This window comes from Chrysochloris asiatica, unplaced genomic scaffold, assembly GCF_000296735.1.
Source record: "Chrysochloris asiatica unplaced genomic scaffold, ChrAsi1.0 scaffold00042, whole genome shotgun sequence".
In the NCBI taxonomy this organism is placed as follows: Eukaryota; Metazoa; Chordata; class Mammalia; order Afrosoricida; family Chrysochloridae; genus Chrysochloris; species Chrysochloris asiatica.
In genome coordinates, this window is record NW_006408560.1 from 3,904,557 (window position 1) to 3,928,922 (window position 24,366).

At 41.4% G+C, this 24,366-nt stretch overlaps 1 protein-coding gene across 1 annotated transcript in view; it reads left to right on the forward strand.

Moving 5' to 3' along the window:
* Positions 1-24,366, forward strand: part of NOTCH2 (notch 2) — a 184,659-nt gene that overhangs the window by 62,640 nt on the left and 97,653 nt on the right. Inside the window, exon 3 of the mRNA XM_006861315.1 lies at positions 21,449-21,708. Within this exon, the coding sequence (XP_006861377.1) occupies positions 21,449-21,708 (260 nt within the window). The remainder of the gene's footprint in view (positions 1-21,448; positions 21,709-24,366) is intronic.

A 24,366-nucleotide genomic window follows, 5' to 3' on the forward strand; every position in this document is an offset into this window, starting at 1 on the left:
GTATAGTAAGTAGTACAAATGTAAGAACTATGGAGCTTCAAACCAAGGAGCTACTGCTGTGGGACTAAAGCCAGGAGATATTTGATACCTCACTTAGATTCTAAATCTCTTAGCGGACAGGTAGGTAGAGAAGGATGAGGGTGGAGGAAGTGATGGTACTAGAGGGAACTGTTGTTTCTTGAAATTGTGGTTGTTAAGTGCCGTGGAGTCGGTTCCAACTCACTGTGAACCTGGATCAGGCTTCTGAGGCTTTGAATCTTCACGAGAGCAGAAAGCCTCATCTTTCTCCTCTCTCTGGCGGAGTGGCTGCTAGGCTTAAGCCTTGGATCTTGTGGCTCGTAGTCCAGTGTTTATCGTATGGAACCCCCGCTCTCCCATTTCCCAAAACAATCATTGCCAGTTACTTCATGACATAATTTCAAAATGTTTCTACATCTTGGTTGCTCTCTTCTGCTAATGCTTTAGTTGTATGACGTTTTCATAAATCATTATGTGGTTTGATTTGGCTTCACGGTGACAGATCAGGGTTTGCTCTTTCCTTAGCACCTGGTGAATAGAATATTTGAAGATGGAATGCCAGAATGAGGGGAGAAGGGGGAGCATCAGGGGACAGGAAGAGAGGGCAGCTGGGAACAATTTCTTTCTCTCCTTCAGACTTTTTTTGGCATTGACTGTTAATTCTTGTGCTGCTCCCCAAACAGAGAAACTAGGTAGGCTCCTGGTGTTGTTTCATAAGGAAACTCATAATCCAGTGATCTCTGGGATGGGGGGAGTGATTGGAAAACAGAGACACCAAGCACAGGGTGGGTTTTGCACATAGTGCGGTAGCATCGTGCGTTCTCTTGGCTTAGAATTCAGGTATCCCAATCTCAGATCTCTTCTGCGTGTTATTGCCTAGACCCCTTCATTTCAGGGACCCAGGGTAAGCAAGCATCTATTAGCCAGCTCTTTGGTTACCCCAAATTAGCTCATGTCCCTTACTGCTTGTTTCTTTTGATTATATAGTACATACCCAAACCTTCAATTACCCGGAATCAGCACTGGCTGCCTATTTCGTGTGGAAGCATTTGACAATGATTACGATTCTCTTGCCTAGACCATAGTACTGCCTTAGTCATTTAAAACGAAGTCATTTAAGTAGTGCTTGTTCCTTTAAGATTTTGAAATTCAGGTTCTTATTGTGTAAGCTAGACACAACTCCTTGAGAAATTATTTTCCTGGGCAACTTGCCCCTTCTAAAACCTCAGTTATCTTGAAAAGTACCTCAGAAACCTCTTTGACTTCAAATTTGTCAGCCTTAGTCCTATTTGTATCTGATGTTTGTGTGTCCGATTCTCTGTCTCGTATTTGTAAAACTTATGGCCTTGAATTTCTGGGTCACTCTTAAAAAATGGACAGAACTTAATTGCTAATGAAAAGTTGACTCATTTCCTTCCAGCCAAAGGCAGACACTGACTACCAGAGTTCATAATTAGTCTCCACAGAAGCAAGCTCACTAATTAGGAAACATCACCTGTTCTTTGCTAAAATTTTTTAAGAATTAATGATAGCATCATGAGCTGGGGCAATGAGTAGTAAGTCAGGCGTGTATGCTACGTTGAGAGGATACATTAAAATGATATCTGAGTAAAGATCCTACATGAACTCTTGGCAATTTAATTATTAAGTAGTTGTTTCCCTGTGAGTTTTCATTTGGTGCTTCTCTTCCCAGGCCATTGCTTGATACACACATCAGTCATTTTTAGCCATGTGTAATTTATCAGTGCTTCAAAGTCCATAAAGAGACTCTACACTCTCCACCACAATTTCTGCGCATGTGCTGAAGAAAGCAGGCACTCTCATGCTGCAAGGTTGTTTTGGGGAAAAAATGATAAGACTTTTCACTCCCGTTTGGGTGGCAGGTTCCTTTTCATTCTGCCTTATTTTCTTTGAATACACTGGTGTTTCTTGTTTGCTTCCTCATACATCCTGTGAGGGGTTGACTGGAAGTGTGGGTTGTGCAACAGTTCATTTACATAAGCATGTGTGTTGAACTGCCTGTGCACTTAGGGGGGTAGGTAGACAGTACAAGGGATAGAAAAGAAGAGACACAGTATACAATTCGTGTGTCGTCCCTCAAGACATACATGGCCACTGACCCCAAGTGTAACGTCTGTAAGCATTGTTACATGCTTGGGTAGTATTGCTGAACAAGTTGAAAGCTGCCATTGTAGAGATATCACACTTAGGAGGTAAAGGGACGTTGGAGAGTACTTTTCGTGCTCACCTTGTTTTATATGTGTGTGGCACCCGATGCTTCACTAAGTTGAGGGATTTGCTCTGTATTACATAACAGATCAGATTTTGTAGGCTTGGGACCGAAAGCTGTTTCTCCAGACCCCTGTAGACAAATCTAAAGATTCAGTACAATTCTTTTTTTTTCTTTTCCCCATCCATGGCATCACCTCTTGAGGAACTGGTGTGGGTGGACACTGGACGCACATATTGACGTGAAAACGGAATTTTAAAAAACAACAAAACTTAGCGGTCTCAAGAGGCAATTTGAAAGACCATGCATTTTAGTTCTTCCCATTGACACTGAGTTGACGGACTCCTAGCGGCTGTACTGGACAGAGCAGCGCTGCCCCATAGGATTTCCAGTGTGGGAGAAAGATGAGGCTTTCTCTTCCGGCAGAGATTTACAGCCTCGGAAACCCTCTACGGAGTTGCTATGAGTTGCAACCAACTCGACACCACTGAACAACAATAACAGACAAACACAATTTTCCTGGAAGCAGACTACCTCACCTTTCTCCCCTGGGTTTGAACAGCCATCCTGTGCCACCAGGGCACCTTAATTTTAACTCTCATTGTACATTTTAATTTTTTTTTAAGTTCCATGAAATAAAACCATGTGGAAATTCTTTTGAGCTCCATGTAAGGAAATTATCCTACATTAATGTCTGCCAATCGCATGATAGAATTTTTCAGGAGGGACCAGAACCTAGAGAAAGGGTGTCATGCTTGGTAAAGTGGATGGTCAGCAGAAAAGAGGAAGGCTCCCAATGACATGGATAGGCACAATGGCAGCAGCAGCAATGGGCTCAAGCTTCACAATTGTGAGCATGGTGCAGGACTGGGCAGTTGGGCAAAAGGTCTTCACAGAACCGCCTCGAAGACACCTATCAACAACCATGGAACATTGCCAGATGTTCCATACAATTTTAAAGCCAAAGGGAATTTTAGAGATTATTTGCTCTAGCATCTTGCTTTTATTCATGAGGAAGTTGAGGTCCAAAGAATCTACCCAGCTCGTTGAAGGTTACACAAGTAGTGGAAGAGCCAGGGCAGGTCCAGAAGAAAGGTTCGAGGGAAACCACTCTTATCAAATACACCTGGGAACATCCTAAAGTCTTAGGCATGAGATATTTGAAATTTAAATATGCTGTGTTGTTGTTAAGTGTTGTCCACTTGACTCTGACTCATAGCAACCCTGGATAGAGTTTCTGAGGCGTGGCTGGTTGGTTTGAACCGCCAACTGTACAGTTAGCAGCCCAGTGCTTATCCTACAGCACCACACCAGGACTCCTTTATTTAATATTCTAGTTATATTTTTCTTCACATAAAAAACAAACTCATCTCTATTAAGATTAAGAAAAAGTATTTGCTGAAGAACACCCTGAAAGTGTGTCACCTACCGCTTTGTTGACATTGTCAAGGCGGTTCTTACTCATGGTCAGCCTGTGTGTGTGGAGTGGAGCTGCCCGTATGGCTTCCATGGCTGTGACCTATGGGAAGCTAGTCACCAGGCCTCTGGGTGGTTTTGAACTGCCAAGCTTATGGCTAACACTTAACACTTCTTCTTGTTGTTGCTAAGTGCCATCGAGTTGGTTCCAACACATAGTGACCCTGTAAAGGGTTTCCAAGGAGTGACTGGTCGGTTTAAACTACCAACTTGGCAGTTAGCAGTCCAGTGCTTATCCCACAGCATCATACCTGGACTTCATGGCACTGTGGGTTAATGCACTGGACAGCAAAATCAGTTTGAACCGTAAGATCTGTGGTTCAAGCTCTCCAGCTTCTCGGAAACCCTATACGGGGTTGCTCTGGGTCAGCACTAAGTAGATGGCACTTAACAACAACATGAACCACCATTAGCTGTGGATTTTAAAAGCAAAATCCTTGTAGAAGAATATCTTTGCCCTGACCTAGTATAGTAAGGAGCTCTGTCTGGTAGCATAGTGGTTACGAATCGGGCTGCGAACCTTAAGGTCAGCAGTTCAAAACTACCAGCCGCTCCGCAGGAGAAAGATGAGGCTTTCTGCTCCCGTAAAGATTTACAGCCTTGGAAACCCTGTACAGTGTCACTATGGGTCAGAACCAACTTGATGGCACTTAACAACAACAACCACCTAGTTTAGTAAGTTAAGTGCCTCCCCAGAGGTTGTGTAAAATCATGAGCTGCAGTTTTTATTATAGTTTCTGTTAGCGTACTGCTTCTTGGTCGACATGGAGACTTCTGTTTGGAGCTTCCGCCTGATTGCTGTATTAAGATCTCACATGGACCATTTCGAGTTTCCCGGTGTCTGTTGTGCTTGCTGCTGCCTCTGTCCTTTAGGTTTGGGAGTGCACGCAGTGCGTCCTCAGAGGGCATTTATCTTTACTCTGAGTAAGCTGTCGGGGAAGACTTTCGGGGTGTTTGTTTGACACCCTGTTTCTGCACAGAGGTGAGGCAGTTGGCAGTGATGACCCTTTGAACATTGACTCATCTTTTAGAAGTGAAACCCAGTTCATAACAACTGTCCCCAAAGTGACCTAACTTTTAGTAAGCAAAAATGCCATCAAAATTGTAAGGTAGTTAAAGTGTTTGAGGCTGCATAGACTTTAATAACTCTTAGGTCCTCTAAGCAGGGACCAGCGGCCTTTTTCTTAAAATGCCAAATAGTCAATGTTGTAGGCTTTGTTGGCCAAGAGGCAAATTCGAGAATCTTATGCAGGTACATGCATATCCATTTTAAATGCATAAAAGTCATTTTTAGCACCTGGACTGGATTTGGTCGAGGACAGTAGTGTGTTGATCCTTACTTACTTTATAGTACTGTCAACACCCTCCTTGGGCAGAGCACATAGTCTTGAAGAACCATTCTTTGTGGTCAGCTTTTGTTTTTAAATATGCAAAAGAAATCTTGAAGCAGACATTGCTGCAGTTAAAACAAATAATTGTATCTGATTTTTCCTGTGTCTGTTTTGAATTGATACCACTTTCCTAGCTGAGATGATCTCTACTGGAATTCAGGACCAAGGCTGAGCTCCTGTTAAAGTAATGAGCAATGTTAATCTAACATAATGTCTTTTACTTTGACCAAATTTATTCTTTTCTTGTCACAAAAGTAACAACTGTTAGGAATTGTCATGAGTCATAAAAGCTCTCCTTTGTGTGGTCAGGTTTGATGGGCAGCCATTTTAATGGGGATGATTTTAATCATTGTGCTCGTTCTCAAAAGCTTAAATTCTAGGGGGAAGCAGCTAAATAAAGCCCATTCCCAGCATTGTAGCTGATGATGGGGCACACCTAACCACCAGTTGGCATGGCATCCTCCAACCTTTCAGGTAGCAACTGAGCTTGTCCGTTTGCACCAGGCGTACGATAGCATCATCCTTACTAGGAAAATTTGTGGATTGTGGTGTTGTAAGAATGCAAGAATACATAAAAGAATAACAATTGGCATGTATTTTCAAAGAACTCACCTATGTCTTGTTTAGATGTGTATCAACAAAACAATCTCATTAGATAGTTTTACAGCATTTTCGCTCTTTCCCAATGGAAGGACTTTGATTTCATGGAGCAGATCAGGCACAGGGGAAAGAATTTCCAAAACAAGAGGGCCATTTTATTTTTAAGGTACACGAGTGTGAATATATACTAATAAACCATTTGTAGGAAGCTTTTCTATTCCATTCAACCAACATTTATGCCAAAAACCATGCTGCTAAGACCACTTTGTAGACTGTGTGATCACTCTGGATTCCTTGTTCCTCGTGGTTCATTTAGCTAATGTTTTATCAAAGATTAATAAAGGAGCAAGACAGCATAGAGACTGTGTGTGTTGGTTAGCTTCAGTTTTTGAGGGGAGAAATGTGATTGAAAAAATAATCTACTCCAGATGGGAAGGGTCCACTTTCAATGATCTAGGGGTAAGGGTTAAGAAGTACTCTCTATATCAGGAATCTTAATTAGTTTTGATAATCCTTAGGGTAAATAGCTCAACCTGGTAGTTTCCAAACTTCAAGCGTAATTAAAGAGTCTTTTTAAGGTATAAAGATTCCATAGACCCTTGCATTTTGCCCTTTGGCTTCAGTTAACAATATGAGCACTGACAAGTAATATTGGAATGCATTCTATATGCCGCTTACTGTGTTAGGCTTTGGGAGTATGGTGTAGAACAGTTCTCAGTCTACTCGGGCGGACAAACAAAAATGGTATTAAGGGATAATGAATGTCATGATGTGTCAGGGTTGTGGAAATCTACAGTGGGGGTGTCAGGGAAATAGCCTTGAAGCTGAGGCTCGAAGGTATTTTGGGGCTTAGCTAGGAGAATCGAGTAGAGGAAAAAGTGTGTCAGGCTGCATGAACAGCATGCACAAAGGTGTGAGGTGAGAAGTGGTGCTGTGTAGCGTGTTCTGAAAACTGAAGTGAGTCTAGCAAGAGAGTGTAGCACATAAACCGGAGATGGTCTTGCGGACTTCATTTCCTGGTCTGCCATTTGAATACAATGCATAAAGCCAAAATCTGCTGAGAATATTGTAACCATTTAAAAAAATTTAAAACAATCATAACAGCATCAGCATATGGATAAGACCCTTTTTAGCAGTCTAGAGAGTGCTTTGTAAGCATAGTAAGCCCTTGCAACAACTCTGCAACCTATAACTTGAGAACAACTGGCTCAACTCATTCATTTCCCCCATGAGGGACCCTCCATACCGCAGAATGAAACACTGCCCAGTCCTGCACCGTCCTCACAAGTGTTGTGTTTGAACCCACTCCATCTCATTGAGATCTTCCTCTTTTTTCCTGACCCTTTACTTTACCAAGCATGTTGTCCTTCTCCAGAGACTGGTTCCTCCTGACGTGTCCACAGTACGTGAGACCAAGTCTCACCATCATTGCATCTAAGGGGCATTCTGACTGTACTTCTTCCAAGACAGATTTGCTTGCTCTCCTGTCAGTCCAAGGTATATTCAGTGCTTTTCACCAGCACCATGATTCAGCGATATTAATTCTTTTTCAGTCTTCCTTATTAATTGTCCAGTTTTTGCATACCTGTCCAGGCAATTGTAAATACCATAGCATAATTTGGTCTTTGCTTTTTAGCACTTTAAAGAGATATTTTTGTGGCAGATTTGCCTAAGGCAATACATTTTTTTATTTCAGTACTGGACAGATAACCATAAGGTCGGTGGTTCTAACCCATCATCTGCTTGTTGGAAACCCTATGTACATGCCCTTCCAAGGAAAACTATTTGGACTATTGTGTGGCACCATTGGATCAGCACTGCACTGCCAACTAAAAGGTTGGGAGTTCAGACCCACCAGCCGCTCCTCAGAAACCCTATACAGGGCTGCTATGAGTTGGAACCAATGGCATTTAATAACAACAACCCTAATATAGTATTGGAGTCCTGGTATGGTGCTGTGGGGTAAAGCACTGGATCAAAAGGTCTGTTTGAACCGCAAGGCTGGCAGCTCAAACTCACCCGCTGCTCCTTGGGAGCTCTATACAGGGTCACTATGGGTCAGAACCACCTTGATGACACTTAACAATAGCAACAACAACCCTAGTTTATGGAGTCCTGGCGTGGCACTGTAGGATAAGCACTGGACCATAAGGTCAGTTTGAAGCACAACATTGGCGGTTCAAATTAACCATGAGGAGGTCTCATACAGGGGACGCTATGAGTCAGAACTCAGCAACACTTAACAACAGCAACAAGATCCTAGTATTGAGAGTCCTTGTGTGGTGGTGTAGGATAAGCACTAGACCACAAGGTTTGGTGGTTCAAACTCACCAGCTGCTTCTTGGACACCCTATACAGGGTCGCTATGAGTTGGAACCGACTTGACAACACTTAACGACAACAACCCTAGTATTGTGCAGGATGTTTTTGGTAAACTCTTATGTTTAGAATGTTTTCCATGTTTTCATCACAAGTAGGCTTTTTTTCAGGGTGCAGTGCAGTGAAGTATGAAAATATCCAGGTTGTGTGATGGAAGATGGAGGAGAGATCACCTTCCATCCTAGCAGCCACACAAGTCTTTCAGCGCTGCATGTGTGCCCATGCCCAATCTTCCAAGTGATGATTGAAGAGACTAGGCACTCAGCTCAGCGTTTGAGTTCTGATAAATGAGCCCAGACTGTAAACTGGAAGATAAGGGTGTTTGCAAAGTTCTTGTGTAAATACGGCATGGTTTCCCATTGCAGTGGATACTGATTTCAGAGTCTCCCGTGAAGATGAATGATGCTGTGAATTAATAGCTTTAAAACCTGTACCACTTCAGCTACCTTTGGGTTTGGGTTTATTAAAAATCAGTGTGAGTTTATTGCTTTATTCACATGAGGGGGGCATAAAACAAACAAACAAACAAAAAACCCTAAACACATGCAAACCAAGTGAGTTGAAGTTTCTAAAATAATTCCCAGCCTCACAATTCCCCGTGAAGTTATTTTCCTGTGGGAAACTTTTAATTTGCAAGCATTCAGGCTAATGTGGGAACCAAGATTAACATTTTCTGAAATACTTCTACAAGAAAGGCAGAAATGTTCTGGTCAGGAAGCTGAATTTACATAGTAGAAAAATGGGCTGTCCTGCAGTATTTGATCGTCTTTGTTTATTAGTTGTAGTAAGATGTTGTGTGTGTGTGTATGTGTGTGTCAGAGAGAGAGATTGATTGATTGTATCCTTGTCTTTGTTCCCTTTACATTAAACCCTGGAAAGTGTATTTTACCGCAAACAGGCCAGTCCTGGGCCCTAACTTTACACACGAATACTTTTTTTTAGTTCATTTTGCTTTTCCTTCTTGCTGAGTAGGCTATAGTGTTTCCTTTTTTTTCTTTTTCTTTCTATTTTGGGGGAGGGGAGAGAGGGAGTGGAGATGGCAAGACAAAGTTAACATGACAGAACTTCTTCCCTTTTCTTCCTCTCCTGACTAGGAAGTGAACTGGAAATTTTCGTGTGCTTTTCATTTAAAGAACAAAATAAAGCAACAGCAACAACAAAGAGTTAGTCATGAGCAGAACCCAGTGAGTTGCCTTTCTACAGAGTTACAAGGTTCACTGTATGATGAGGCACCAAACTGGAAGTGCTGGGCAGAGGAGGGCAATGCAGTTAGATTAGGTGGGGCCATTTGACTGCCAGACTGAGGGTGTAGATGTGATTCTGTAGACTCTGGGGCACCTACACGTTTGTAGCCATAGCCTTGGGAATTGAATGTCATATAGGAACTTTCACTAGTTACAGCTAGCCTTGACGGTTAGCAATTATTTTGATCGACTCTTAACAAGGGGTATTGGTGAGGGGCGCAGGAAACTGAGCTGGCATCGCATCATGGCCACAGGAAAGAACAGACTGATCTGGGGCCTTTTCAAACTGCAGAACTTTGTTACTGACCAAGGCTTAATTTGGTTTCTGGGTTTTGTGAGTTTTTTTTTTCCCCTGCCCTTACCTCATTTACCTTAACGACCGCCAACCTCCACCCCCACCCTTTCCAGAGCTCAGCGAGGGCAGGCTGCCACTTCGGATTGGGGGGCCGAGAGGCCCAGAGCAAGAAGAAAGTGGGTTGAAAGCAGAGTTCTGTTTAAAGAATTTTCTGCTGGAAACGAGCCCAGAGGGAGTAAAGAGGAGCTTTAATGAGGAGCAGCTGCAGGGCCGACGCAACCCACATGAGACATTTTTTTCCCCTCCATTCCACATTCTGTATAGCTTTTTAAAAATCATGATTTTGAAATAGCTGTTTTGTGAAGCACGCCTTTTTCTTCTTCTTGTATGTGGTGGAGTTTTGCTTTGTTGTCTTATTTTTTTTAATGACCAGATCCTTGCTAAAAAAAGCTTAAGACAGAGCTACAGCAAAGCCCTGGATGCAATCTGGGCTCACCCTGCTGATAGAGAACATTCAGTGGAAAAAACAAGGAGAGAGAACACTGGCTTTTATTAGGAAAAGGGGCTTATTTCCTGCTCAGACTTCAGTCATCTTGGAGCTGACACAAGCCGCTACAGGGTTTTAAGCTTTTCTCTAGACGAGTGGCTATTCACTTAGGGAACTTGAAAGAAGGAATTTTTCTGCCCTATATTTCTAGGGAAACTGATCCTGAACTGCAGCCATTGCCAGATACATTGGAATTGCTATTCATATCCCAGCTTCGTTGAAATCTGCAGTGGCTACATGTAAACTGACCCAGGCTGCTGGTGACATGTGAGAGTTGGGGTCTGGTTTTCATCTGTTTTATTGAGGGGGGACTGCATGAGGATCCTTTCAAATGGAATGTTTTCTAGGTCCATTAGGAGAAATCTTTTGTTTTTTTTCTCTTCTTCCCTCTCTCCCTCCCATTCACTCCATTCCCCATGTGTGTGTTTGAACAGTAACAATGAAAGTGTGGGCCTCTTCGTGTCAGAAGTAGGAAGACTTTTTCTCTTGTTGTTTCTAGAAAAAAAGTCATGAATATATCTGTATGGGCCCGATGAGTCTTCAGATGGTTCATGGAATTATTTTATGGAGAAATATTTACCTCAGAAACTCCAAAAAAAAATTCTCATATTCATTCAGAGCTCATCTGTGAGCTTCTTTTGGGGTTCCTGAGTTAAAGAAGGAAGTCACTGAAGAATGATAAAGTAATTGATCAATTCCTTCCAGGAGGGAGACAGTCTTATATAGGTTTAAGAATGAAACACAGCTATTAGATTTAGATTTATCTGGTCATTATTTTTAGGAATCTTTTTTCCTACACCTTTAGTTTAAAATGTAGGCTGTTTTTGGAAAATGATCCCACATCCTTTATGATTTGGAGTATTATTAGTATTTCATATATTATATTCCAAAATAATTTCCCCCAAATTATTAAGTTACTGGGGTCACTTAATAGAACAATAGACTTGTGAAGGAATTTGGATGCTTAAGTATTCCTGTTTCCAGCCTCTAACCAAACTCCATTGGAGCCATTTTAGGAAGAGAGCTGTTTGAACTCTTGTTTTCATCCGTCTTACTTCCCACCCAGACTAAAAGGGTTATAATGTCCCGTTGCTGTCAGATCAATTCTAAGTCACGGTGACCCCATGTGTTTTGAGTAAAACTCCACTCCACAGAGTTTCCTTGGCTGTAGTTTATGGCACCAGATTGCTAGGCCTTTCTCCCATGGTGCTGCTGCGTGGATTCAAACCACCAATGTTTTGGATAGTAGCTGAGAGACTATTGTGCCATTCTGGGACCTCAAAAGAGTATAGAGTGTCCTTATATTACAGCTGAACGAGGATTTCCAATTGAAGTTCTCTTGCTATAGGAAACGGAGTGTTTCATTTCCCATGGTTTCATTTACCCATGATTCCCTCTTTCTTCCCATATCTATAATTCTGCCTCACCTCCTAAGGAGGAAGGGACAATCCTATACCGCAGGATGACTCCCAGGGTTGATTTGATTGCATTCTCTCAGGCAAGTCACAGTGTGGAACTGAAGGAGGATTTTTTTTTTTTTTTTAAGGGGATTTGGATTGAGAGAGAGACTTTATCCATCATATGAAATTTAACCTGTTTTATGACAAGTTACTTAGTGGTAGTCAGTTGCTTATGGTATTCAAGGAACATACACTAAGATCTCAAGGCATGCCCTTTTCCACAAGAAATATCTCACTGGGTGTTTGAGAGAGATACAGAAATAATATAACAATGGCTTAAAGAAGAGCCATACAAGAGAAATTATATCATACTTAACATTTTACTACATCTACTGTTGGAGGCATCAGAGACAAATGGGATGGTTTGGAGGAGTCTCTTAGTGGAAAACAGGTTTTGAGCAGATCTTTGAAGGAAGAACATAACAAAAGAATATAAATTGGAGTTATATCATATAAAGGAACAAGGCATTTATCACTGAAAATTAGGAGGAGATTATACATAGGGCATAAGCTCATGGAGATAAATCTGTAGTGTTTGAGTCCAGAATTACTAAGGGGTAAGGTGGTTGGATGGAGTCCTGGTGTGGCACTGTAGGATAAGTGCTGGACCACAAGGTTACTTTGAATCTCAAGGTCAGCAGTTCAAACTCACCAGCTGCTCCTTGGAAACCCTATACAGGGCCGCTATGAGTTGGAAAGGACTCATCGACACTTAACAACAACAAAGATGATTGGATAGTAGGAGTGGATTTGAAGGGATGGATATCACTGCAATTTTCTGAGTAGAGGAGTGACATGATCAAAATTACGCTTGAGAAATACTGTTCTCTAAGAGTTATGCTCAGTTTCAGCCTGGACTTCTCAGGCTATTTCTATGGAGCTGTGTAGATAGGATGCTGGTACAGTCAGGATGATAGAGCTAACTAAGGTGATACCTGTCTAGGGACAAGACTCAGTAATATGCATTCAGCTAAGTATGTTTTGTATGTTGATGAACAATCTAAGTCAAGACAGGGTTTATGGTTAGTGCCAAATGGAGGGAAATTGTTAGATTCATAGATGACAAACTCGGTACAGGTCAGATTGCTTTGGTTTCCTTACCGGTACCATACAGGATTTGGACAGATTGGAATCTGAGGTATAGAGAATACAGTGTTGAAATTCTGTGATTGCATGAGCAATGAATAAGTTAACTAAGTCAAGGAGACTCGAGGTAAAGATTAAGAAAGATGTCTTTAAAAGGGAGGAAATTACAGGTCCAATAATTAGATTAAAAAGATGTTGGGAGTCTTCTTTGTTTCTGCCCATCCTCTACTTTACCAAGCATGTGGTCCCTCTTGAAAACATGTCTCAAGTATGAGAGACAAAGTCTCACGACATCCTGACTTCTAAGGAGCATTCTGACTGTACTGCTCCCAACACAGATTTGTTTGTTCTTCTGGCAGTCCCTGGTACTTTTTATATTCTTCTCCAACACTATAATTCAAATGCATTGACTCTAATATAGTTTTCCGTATTCATTGTCCAACTTTCACATGAGGTTATTGAAAATACCATGGCTTAGGTCAGGTGCACCTTAGTCCTCAAACTGACATCTTTGTTTTTTAATATTTAAAAGAGGTCTGCACAACTGATTTCCCCACACACACACATGAACTGCTTTTATGCCATATTTCTGTTATCCTGTGCAGTATAGGGTAACAAAAATAACGGCTTAAAAGCAGTTCCTTTGTGGGGGAAGGGGAGGAATCTATTTTTTGTTTGTTTAGCCAATCATGTATTCAACAGCGTAGTTCTGAAACATTTGTGAAAATACTGCTAAAAAGTGAGTACAGCTTTATCCTGCAGCCCTAGAAATATAACATCCAGATCAGAGGAGGTGATGGTCCAACTCTGCTCTGCACTGGTGAGAACACATGTGTTTGTTTCTGTTTGGGGTCCATATTTTAAAGAGCTTTTGAATGATTGGAACCACCCAGTAGAAGGAGAGAGGACAGCCAAGTTCTGAAACATAGGCTCTGGAGTTAGACTTGAGTTTGAATCCTGCCTCTGCCATCTCCTAGCTGTAAAATCTCAATCTTTCTGAGCTTTGTTCTTCTCAGATATCAAATGGAGACCATAATGTAATATAGGACTTTAGCAAGTACCTATATAAAGTGCTTAGGAGCTCTGGTAGCGTAGAGATTACGAGTCGGGCTACTAACCCCATGGTCAGCAATTCAAAACTACCAGCTGTTTCACAGGATAAAGATGAGACTTTCTGCTCCCGTAAAGATTTGCAGCCTCGGAAACCCTATGCAGGGTTACTATAAGTTGGAACCGACTTCATGGCACACTACGACCACCACCACCATGTAAAGTACTTAGCAAATGCCTGGCACATGGATGCTGGTTGTTGAGGTAATTATTGCCTCTGTTATATTAAGCATGGAAGAGCCACTAAAGTGGTGGTTTGGAAATAATTTCTTACTGATTGAACAATCCAAGTATTGCATCATGGAAACAAAGAAGACAAAAGGTAAACAGAACTTTCTTTAAAAACTTAAAGGTAGTTTACTTATTCTGTATTCTAGAGGATAGGGAAAGCCAGTGAATGGAATTGTAGGGAGGTATTTATGGTTTTGGGTTTTGCCATTTTTAAAATTGATATAACTCATATACCATATAATTAACAAAACTATACAATTCAGTGGTTTGAGCTGTGTTTACAGAATTGTACAACTATCATTACTGTATAATTTCAGAGCCTTTTCATTGCCCCAAAAGAGAAACCTTGTACCAATTATCAGTCGCTCTTCATCTCCCCACCCCTGCCCACCACTCATCTACATCCTACCTCAATAACTTTGTCTATTGTAGACATTTCATGTAAATGTTTGTTTGTTTTTTTAAAGTGCTGTCCAGTCCGCTCCCCCTCATCATGACCCTGTATAGGGTTTCCTACAAGGGACCAGTGGGCTTACACTGCTAACCTTGCATTTAGCAGTCCAGTGCTTATTCTACAGCAGCACCCCAGAATTCCTTCATATAATAAAATTCTATAATATGTGGCCTTTTGTGTCCGGCTTTTCTCATTTAGCATAAAGTTTTCAAGGTTCATCCATGTTGTAACATGTGTCAAGACTGCATTCTCTTTTATGGCCACATGTCCATTGTATGGCTATACCATATTTTGTTTATTCCACAATCAATTTGGACATTTGGATTGCTCTTAACTTTTCAGTTATCATGTATAATGCTATGAATATTTTTGTGTTGGAGATGTTTTCAAGATTCTTTGGTGTATACCTTGGATGAATGGCAGACTGTTAAGGATTAAGAAAGACAGAACTTTCTAAAAATGGGATCCACCTACACTGAAGACTGTTCTGTTGTTGAAATAGTGAGAGAGTAATTTTATTTTACTTAACAAATGCGTAGTGTTTATTACATGTTATATACTGTTCTAAGTACTTTATAATTATTTTAATAACATAAAACCCTATGAAGGTAGGCACTATTATTAAATCTGTTTAACAACAGGGAGGTTTAGTAATGTGCCCAAGATTGCACAGCTAATAAATGGTGTGCAGAGATTCAACCCCACGTGGTCAAGTTCTAGAGTCTGTACTCTTGATACCAAGAACAATAAGAACATTGAGCATTTATTAAGTTCTTGCTGTTTGCAAAGCACCATGCTAAATGCTTATATTCAAACAGAGGTTGATAACCATCTTATTTTACAAAGTTGAGGGGTTTTCTTTGGGGGGGGGCAGGGGTTAGAAATTATCTTAGTGGCTTTTGAGTCCCAAGAATGAATGGAAGTGGGGGAAAAGCCAGCAACAAGATTTCTGGCCTTAAGGACTCGTAAGATGATCAGAATTTATATCAAACAGTGTAGAAATGTTGGATAAGTGTTGTAGGAATTTAGTTGACAAGGCTTGTCAGGACATGGTAACAAATTATAACTTAAAGGGATTAACCAAAAGTGGTTTTGAGATTGTGAGTGGGAGTCTTAGAAAAAAATGGAGGGGATATAAATTTCATAGGGAAAATTATCCCATTTTTCAAATGTTTAGTTTCAAATATTGCAAGACATAGTATAGGGTAGATAGATGGCTTTTAGAAAATGGACATAAGGGATTAAAACCCCAAACAAAACCTGCTGCCATCAAGTTGTTTCTGACTCATAGCAATCATACAGACAGAGTCGTTAGGTGCCTTTGAGTTGGTTCCGATGCATAGAAACCCTGTGTAGTGTTTCCAAGGAGTAGCTGGTGAGTTTGAACAGCCGGCCTTGTAGCTGAAACCGAACTCGCGATCCAGTGCTTTATCCCACAGCACCACACCAGAACTTCATAGACAGGGTAGAACTACCCTATAGGGTTTCTGAGGCATTAAGTCTTTTGGAAGCAGAGTGTTCATCTTTCTCCCATGGAGCAGCTGGTGGATTCACCACCCTTTAGGTTAACAGTCAGCTGCTTCAACCACTGCACCATTGTTGCTGTTGTTAGGTGCTATTAAGTAGGTAACAACTCATAGCGACCCTGTGCACAACAATGAAACACAACCCAGTCCTGCACTAGACTCACAATTGTTGCTACACCTGAGCCCATTGCTGCTACCACTGTGCCAATCCGTCTCATCTGGGGTCTTCTTGTTTTTCTCTGACCCTTCACTCTTCCAAACATGATGTCCTTCTCCAGAGTCTGGCCCCTCCTGATAATATGTCCGAAGTATGGAGCATTATGGTTGTACTTCTTCCAACACTGCACCATTGTTGTTTGTTGCTGTTAAGTGCCATCGAGTCTGTTCCAACCCATAGCGACCCTGTATCGTGTTTTTGGTAAACTTGAATCACCGAGCTTGCAGTTCAAACCGACATTGCAGTCCAGCGCAGTAACCCACAGCACCACACCTGAAGTCCACACTGTGCCATTGGTGGTGGTAGCGGTGTGCCGTGGAGTCAGTTCCGACCCACAGCGACCCTGTAAAGGGTTTCTGAGGCTGTAAATCTTTACGGGAGCAGAAAGCCTCATCTTTCTCCCACGGAACAGCTGGTAGTTTCGAACTGCTGACTTAAAGGTTCACAGCCCGATTCATAACCACTACATTAGAGAAGTATATTTTAGAGTTAGTTCAGTTGAGATAGTTATGTAAAATCAAATGAGCAAAAACAAGAAGTACATCTCAGAGGAAAGAGCAGTGCAGCCCAGAGTTGAACTTAAGGGTTACCATATCAACAATCTAGGCTAAGAATTTACCAAGCTTTGAGACTGAAGGCGTCATAAAATCCATGGGTAAAAAGATTAAGAAGATGGACGGGGTGGCCTGCAATAGCTCCTATAGGAGAGAGAGTTTCTTTAGCGATGAATTCTCAGCTGAGACCACTGAACTTTTCAGGAGAAAGTCGCTGCTCTTAGAATGTAGCATCTGGGTAGTAATTACATTGAAAGTGTCATTGTAAATGGACACGTTAGAAATAGATGGAAAAGAGCCTGTGAAATTAGGCTACAGTTATAGATATTTGGTTATGAAAGAAGAATTAGGAAAAGGAAATGGGATTTAGTGAAAAGTGTAAGTTAGGGGAGACTTATTCATTCTTTAAGGTAAAAGTAAAGCCAGTGGAACATTTCAAATAAGAAATCATCTTTATTATGCCAACAATGGGTCTAGTTTCATTAAAGATAAGATGCAGTTCTGTACGTAGCCTTTGGGAGAGGAAGTCAGTTGTATATCATATCAAAGTATTATCTCACTTGAGTAAAATCCTAGATGCTTACAGTGGCCTCATGACCCCACATGATCTGGCTTCCAGTTATGCTCTTGTCTATTTCCTGCTTCTCTTTTTCTCAGCCCCTTTGATATAGCCAAAGGAGCCCTGGTGTTGCCGTGGTTAAGCACTTGGCTGCTAACCAAAAGTTCTGCTTTTCTAACCCACTAGCCACTCTACAGGAGAAAGATGTAGCAATCTGCTCCTGTAAAGATTTACAGCCTTGAAACTCCTACAGGGCAGTTTTACCCTGTCCTATAGGGTGACTGTGAGTCGGAACCAACTTGACAGCAGAGGATTTGGGTGTTTGTATTGGTATAGCCACAGAGGTATCCTTGCTACTCCTCAAACATGCCAAGACTGCTCCCTGCCATAGGGCCTTTGCTGTTCCTTCCACCTTGAACACTCTTCCACCAGATACATGACTGTCCTCATTCAGGTCTTAAGTCAAGCACTGAGACCGTTCCTGATTTTTCTATTTAAAATGGAAACACTTCTCTTAACACTTACCAGTGTCCCTAACCCGCTCTTTCTTATCTGTTTTCTATCTTATTTTTCTCCACAACGCTTATCTGTTTGATATACTATATTTTATTCATTAATTTTGTTTTCTCGTCCCCCCCTACTAAAATTTAAATCCCATAAGGGTAGGGGTTTTCCTAGTACTAAAATGTACCTGGCACTTCTATGTTTGTTGAATGAACAAATATTAATTATGAGCTTAATATTCTTTGTGAATGCATTATAGATAGCATTGTTTTTCATCATTAACATTAATGAACATGGGGTGATATTTCTAGAACTAAATGTCATGTATTCTCTTTCTTGGGGACTGTGACTTTTTTTCTGTAAAAGAAATGTTAAGTGTCGGCAAGTCTGTTTTGACCCCTATCAACCCTGTATAAGGCTTCCAAGGAGCAGCTGGTGAGTTTGAACCACCGACCTTGTGGTTCAAACCGACTTTGCCATCTAGTGCATTAACCCACAGCACCACAATATTCTAGTGGGTTATACAGTTTCATTGTAACTACCAAACCCTTGTAGTAGCATAAAAGCAGCCAAAGACAATTCGTAAGTGAATGGACATGTTTGTGTTCCAATAAGGCTTTCTAAACACTGAAATCTGAATTTTATATAATTTTCAAACATCACAAAATAGTGTCCATCTTTCCATTTTGTTTTTTTCCAAACCATTTAGAAGAAGGTGGAAACCATTCTCAGCTCTTAGGCCATGCAAATACAGACAGTTGGCAAGATTGGCAAACTACAACCCATGGGCTTCACCTCTGTTTTTTACTGATTCCTTAAGGTGTAGTGGGTTACTCATTGGGTTGCTAACCTCAAGGTCAGCAGATCGAACCCACCAGCCGCTCTGAGGAAGAAAGGGGGAGGCAGTTTGCTCCCATGAAGATTTACAGGTTCGAAAACCATAGGGAGCCATTCTCCTCTTACCTGTATGAGTCAGAATCAACTCCTAGGTGATGAACTGAAATTTAGTTTTCTTACTTGGTAGGAAATAACCATGTGGATTAAACCCCAGTAAGAGATATTTCAGGAATACTAATATTTGGCTCCAGAATCCTGGGAACTTAACAGTATAGTTTTTTATTTTTGTTTATGAAGCTAATATTAAAATGAGTTTGCATTCTCTTAGCAGATGCCATATGATAATAGTAAGTGTTGGGGGTAGAATCTTGGTCCAGGAGCAAAGCCAGGCAAAAGCCCACCCAAGATTAAAAATTGCCATTATTTACAAGGTGAATAATTCCCATATGGGATAATCAAGAGTCATCTGCCGAGCCAAATACCCAGAGGACTGTCATTGTGAATGAGAATTGTGTTGCAGTTTTTAATATCATCCATAACAGATTTCTTGAATAAGCTGCAAATGCTTTTAATAATATAGCTCGTGGTTAATTTTAGCTGTGCTTCTGACTTCATTGGAAATTTCTGCTATTTTAAAAACAAACAAACAAATAAACAAAAATAAAAATGGTTCTATTATCAAATCAAGCTGTGATTTATTTATTTCTTTTAAGGCATCCTGTTTTCCTCAGTAAACACAAAGAGGAGAGAAAAATGTTTTTCATTTGTAAAACGTTTAACTATAAGGTTTGTCGCATAATTTAATTTAATTCCCATAAGAACTCCATGATGTAGGTAACCTTATTAACTATCTAGAATGTGAGAGAACTGACATTGAGGTAAGCAGCTTGCACATGGTCATAGTCCCAGGACTCCAGATAAGGCTTCTGACCTCCTGAGATGCAGACTCTTTACTGTAGGTTTCAACCCTGTGCACTCTTCCTGCCTCCTGAGCTCTAGCCTCACCTACTTAACTCAGAGCCCAAGTTGCCTCTGGTGCCGCCACAACTTAACTTTAGACAGCCCTGGAGAGGAGTGAAGAGGCTGTGACCAATTACATCACTGCTCTCTACTGGCTATGTTCAGTCCTCCAGCCATTTGAACCACTTTGTGACTCCTTTGGGCATGTTATGTCTTAGTTCCCATCCTTAGTTCCTCAGTAACTCTGACCCCTGAAGAAGACCTTCCCTTCCCAATGATCTTGTATATGATTGGCAAAGACTGGCAGGAGTTAAAAATTGCCCAAGTACCCCAGTGATGAGTAGATTCAGGACACCAGTGGCTGGACACAGGGAGGCATGACATGAGCTCGTTTTGAGGGGGAGGTTAGAGAGTTTAGTTTAAATGTATTGTCTTTGAGGTAATGATGGAACAGCCTTGTAGATTTAAGTTTTCTTTTCTCTGGAAAAGTTAAGTGGGGAAATTTTTTGAACCAGTTGACTAAGGCAGACAACAATTTGGCAAAACATAGAGCACTTTTTAGAGATTCCACTTGATCAACTTTTTTGTTATGAAAATGGAAATTTCCCATGTCTTTTTTGACATTGTTTGGAGGAAGCAGTCATAAGTGGCAGACAAAACTTGGGATGATTTTGTATATTATGAATCCAGGAGGTGGCATCTGAAAAGGTTCCTTAAAGCCCATGCAGACTATGGAAATGTTATCGGATGTTACTCTTGAATTGCTCTTCCTACTTCTCTTGGTGTTGATATGATTATCTTGATGTCTTCAGTATTTTAGAAGTCCTGCATGGTGCAGATGATTAACACATTCTGCTGCTAACCAAAAGCTTCAAGGTTTGAGTCCTCCCAGAGGCACTGAGGAGGAAAAGCCTGGTGATCTAGCTTTAAAAAAAAATAATTAGTCATCGAAAGCTCTGTGAAGCACAGTTTCACTCAGACACACGTGGGGTTGCCATACAGTGTTATAGACTTGATGACAATGCTTTTTGTTTTTAGATAGTTCATGTTACTTTCATTATGTTTTGTGCCTTTTTACTTGGCTAGTAACGCTACCTGCTGCTTTTGTTGACAGATTTCAAAATATCCCTTTTATCCCTCCCCTCTTCTTGTACCTCCTTCCCCTTGCTCTGTCTCAGTCTCAACCACTTGAACATAACCCAGAAAGCGGGATGTAGACCAATTGATGTTTCATTGGAAACAAGAGAAAGAAGAAGAGATTATTTCCTGGTGTTTGAGAGAAAAACACAGTCGCATCTGATATACTTTAAATTTGAGGGTATACAAGGGTCAATATTTTACATGACTGTCTTAATTCTATCACATGGCTTAGTAGAAGTGAGAAAGTTAATGAATTTTAAGCAGGCAAGTATGAACAATGATGTACAAGAAGTTGATGTTACACCATACCAGCCTGTACTTACATGAAAAATGCTGTGGTTGTTGCCTTGCCTTGAGTAAGGGTCATGATAATGGGCCATTCTAGACCATGCTGGTTCACCCACCTGGTCCACATTCGCCTGCCAAAACGCAAAAAGACATACAGTATGTGCTTAAGTTCTCTAAGCAAATCTGCCTGCCTAAATAAAGGTTAGGCAGCTCTACAAGTTGTGCCTTTATATCACTTGATTGAGTCTAGTATTTTGTTCAGTGACCTGCATCGTCTTACTGTATGCTTTGGGACATAAGAGAAGTCAGGTGTTTTCATGGACTCCTCTCTTTTTGACACAGATGTCCAGAGGGCTTCTTGGGAGAATACTGTCAACATCGAGACCCCTGTGAGAAGAATCGCTGCCAGAATGGTGGGACCTGTGTGGCCCAGGCCATGCTGGGGAAAGCCACATGCCGATGTGCCCCGGGCTTCACAGGCGAGGACTGTCAGTACTCCACCTCTAACCCGTGCTTCATGTCTCGTCCCTGCCTCAATGGAGGCACCTGCCACGTGCTCAGCCGGGACACCTATGAGTGCACCTGCCAAGTTGGTTTTACAGGTAACAAGTGGGACTCAGGCCTATCCATTCCTACTCTCAGCAGGTGCCTTCCCCTGGCATCTTTTGGATCTTGGTGTCTGGCTCTAAGAGTGCCCTTTGAACATGAAGATAAGGAACTAGAATGCCCCAGACACTTGTGCACAGCTTCCTTTTGAGGATTTTAAAAGGTTGGAGAAAGAAAAAAACAGACTTGCTCAAATATTTGACTTTATAGAGTGTGTATGTAAGGATTAGGGAGTAAGACTTATTTTCTAGAGAAGTACTCTCTTTAGAAGGAAAGGTCTTGATGCTATTGACTACAGCCTTCTTGCAGTCTTTTCGCCTAAGGTATCTGGGACTTTGATTTTCTCCTTTTTTGAACTGACTGCTCCTCAGTTTCTGCATTACCTTGTCGTCATGCATTTATCATCCCTTGAGTGTCTGGGTTCCCTGGAACTCTGTTTTGAGCTCTCTTTATAGCCATATTTCAGCTCTCCTCTACAGAATCCTACTTTCTGTAGTTGCTTCAACTGTCGATATCTTCAGCGTCGCTGATACTCATCCCTTGAGCTTTATGCCCACATGGACACTCAGGCTCGTAGTTCTAACTACCCATTGCCATCCCCTGTGGAAATTACTCTATAGATACCTCAACCTTAACATATCAAGATACATAAGTGACACTAGTTGCAAAAAAAAGCACCAACCGTCCCTCCCACAGACTCTCTACTTAGCGGGGTTTGCTAATTCATTGCATTGGCCATACAGAGTTCAGACACCATATTCAGTTATGGGGTTTACTGTGGAAATTAGCAGGTTGCAATTCAGAGTTAGGAATCCTCTGAGTTCTTCCACTCAGGACACTCGCTTCTCAGCCAAGCCTACAGACAGGCTTCTCTTTGGTTCTTGGTCTCTGATCTGCTCCAACAATATTACAAGGTTCTTCTAGGACTGCTGATAAATGCCTAAAGGACACTTCAATCCACTATAAGATTCAGCTTGACTCCAGCTCCATGAGTCAGCAAGTGTCGCTCACCAATGAAGTGCTTAGAGGCACCCCACTCCGCAAGTGAGCCTCCCACCCAAAGGCTTTACATGTTCCATGGGCTAGAGCTCTGGCTCTTGTTTCTGCTGCTGCTGCTCTTCTTCCTCTCCTCTGTTACTCCTCCTGTATCACAGTTTTCTGATACTAGGTTGAGGAAGTTCACTGTGCAGGCATTTCGGAGTCTAAAGGACGTGTTCCACTCCTGGCTCTTCTTCGTTGATGATAAGGAGATACCCCCTTCCCTGCTTCTGAGATGACTCAGTTTATACCCACATTAGAGTTCCAGGTTTTCAAAATTACAATCAGCCTGTTAACAAGTCACTCACAGCTGAATTGTATCGTCCTGTGAGCCTCTTCTCCCACCTGCCTAGGCCCATATAGAGAAAGTTATATGGTAGGCGTTTACAAAGACTATGGCAAGAAGTCTGTAAGTCCTTTGGAGTCTTGGAGTGGTACTGTGGGTTAATGCACTGGACTGCAAGGTTAGTGGTTCAAGCTCACCAGAGACTCTTCAGAGACCCTATACAGGGTCACTAGGAATTAGAATCGACTCAATGGCACTTAACAACAAAATAACAAGAAGAGACATTAATTAATTCACTGTTCCACACTAGAATACATCCCAAGTGCCACCAACTAGAAACTTCCTTTCCCTTGCACTTACCCCACTTAAGCTCATTCACCCGTCCAGTCACTGAATTACCTCTCCAGCGTAGAGATGCTAAAGCAAATTGAAGAAATAAGGAGGTACAAGAGCTGAACAGAAAATTTCAAAGGTCAGCTTGAGAAGATAAAGTCAAATATTATAATGAAATGTGCAAAGATCTCAAGTCAGAAAACCAAAAGGGAAGAACACGCTCAGCATTTCTCAAGCTAGGGGACCTGAAGAAAATATTCAAGCTTCGACTTTCGTTATTGAAGGATTCTGTAGACAAATTATTGAATGATGCAGAAAGCATCAAGAGAAGATGGAAGGAATATACAGAGTCACTGTACCAAAAGGAAATGGTTGATGTTCAACCATTTCAAGAGGTAGCATATGATCAAGATCCTGTGACACTGAAGGAAGAAGTTCAAGGTGCATTGAAGGAATTGGCGAAGAACAAGATACCAGGAATTGATGGAATGAAAATTGAAATCTTTCGAGAAAGTGAAGTGGCACTGGAGGCATTCACTCATCTCTGCCAAGAAATTTGGAAGACATTTATCTGGCCAACTGATTAGAAAAGATCCGTATTTGTGTCCATTCCAAAGAGAGGTAACCCAATGGAATGCAAAAATCATCGGACACTTTTTGATAACCCATGTGAGTAAAATTTTACTAAAGGTAATACAGAAACAGCTGCAAGCATACATTGATAGAGAACTTTCAGAGGTTCAAGCCAGATTCAGAAGAGGATGTGGAATGAGGGATATTATTGCTGATGTCTGATGGATCTTGTCTGAAAGCAGAGAATATCAGAAAGATGTTTACCTGTGCTTTATTGACTATACAAAGGCTTTTGATTGTGTCGATTTTGACAAGCTATAGACAACATTGCAAAGTATGAGTATTTCTGAACACTTAGTTGTGCTCATGAGGAATCTGTTCCCGGACCAAGAAGCAGTTGTTTGAACAGAACATGGGAACGCTG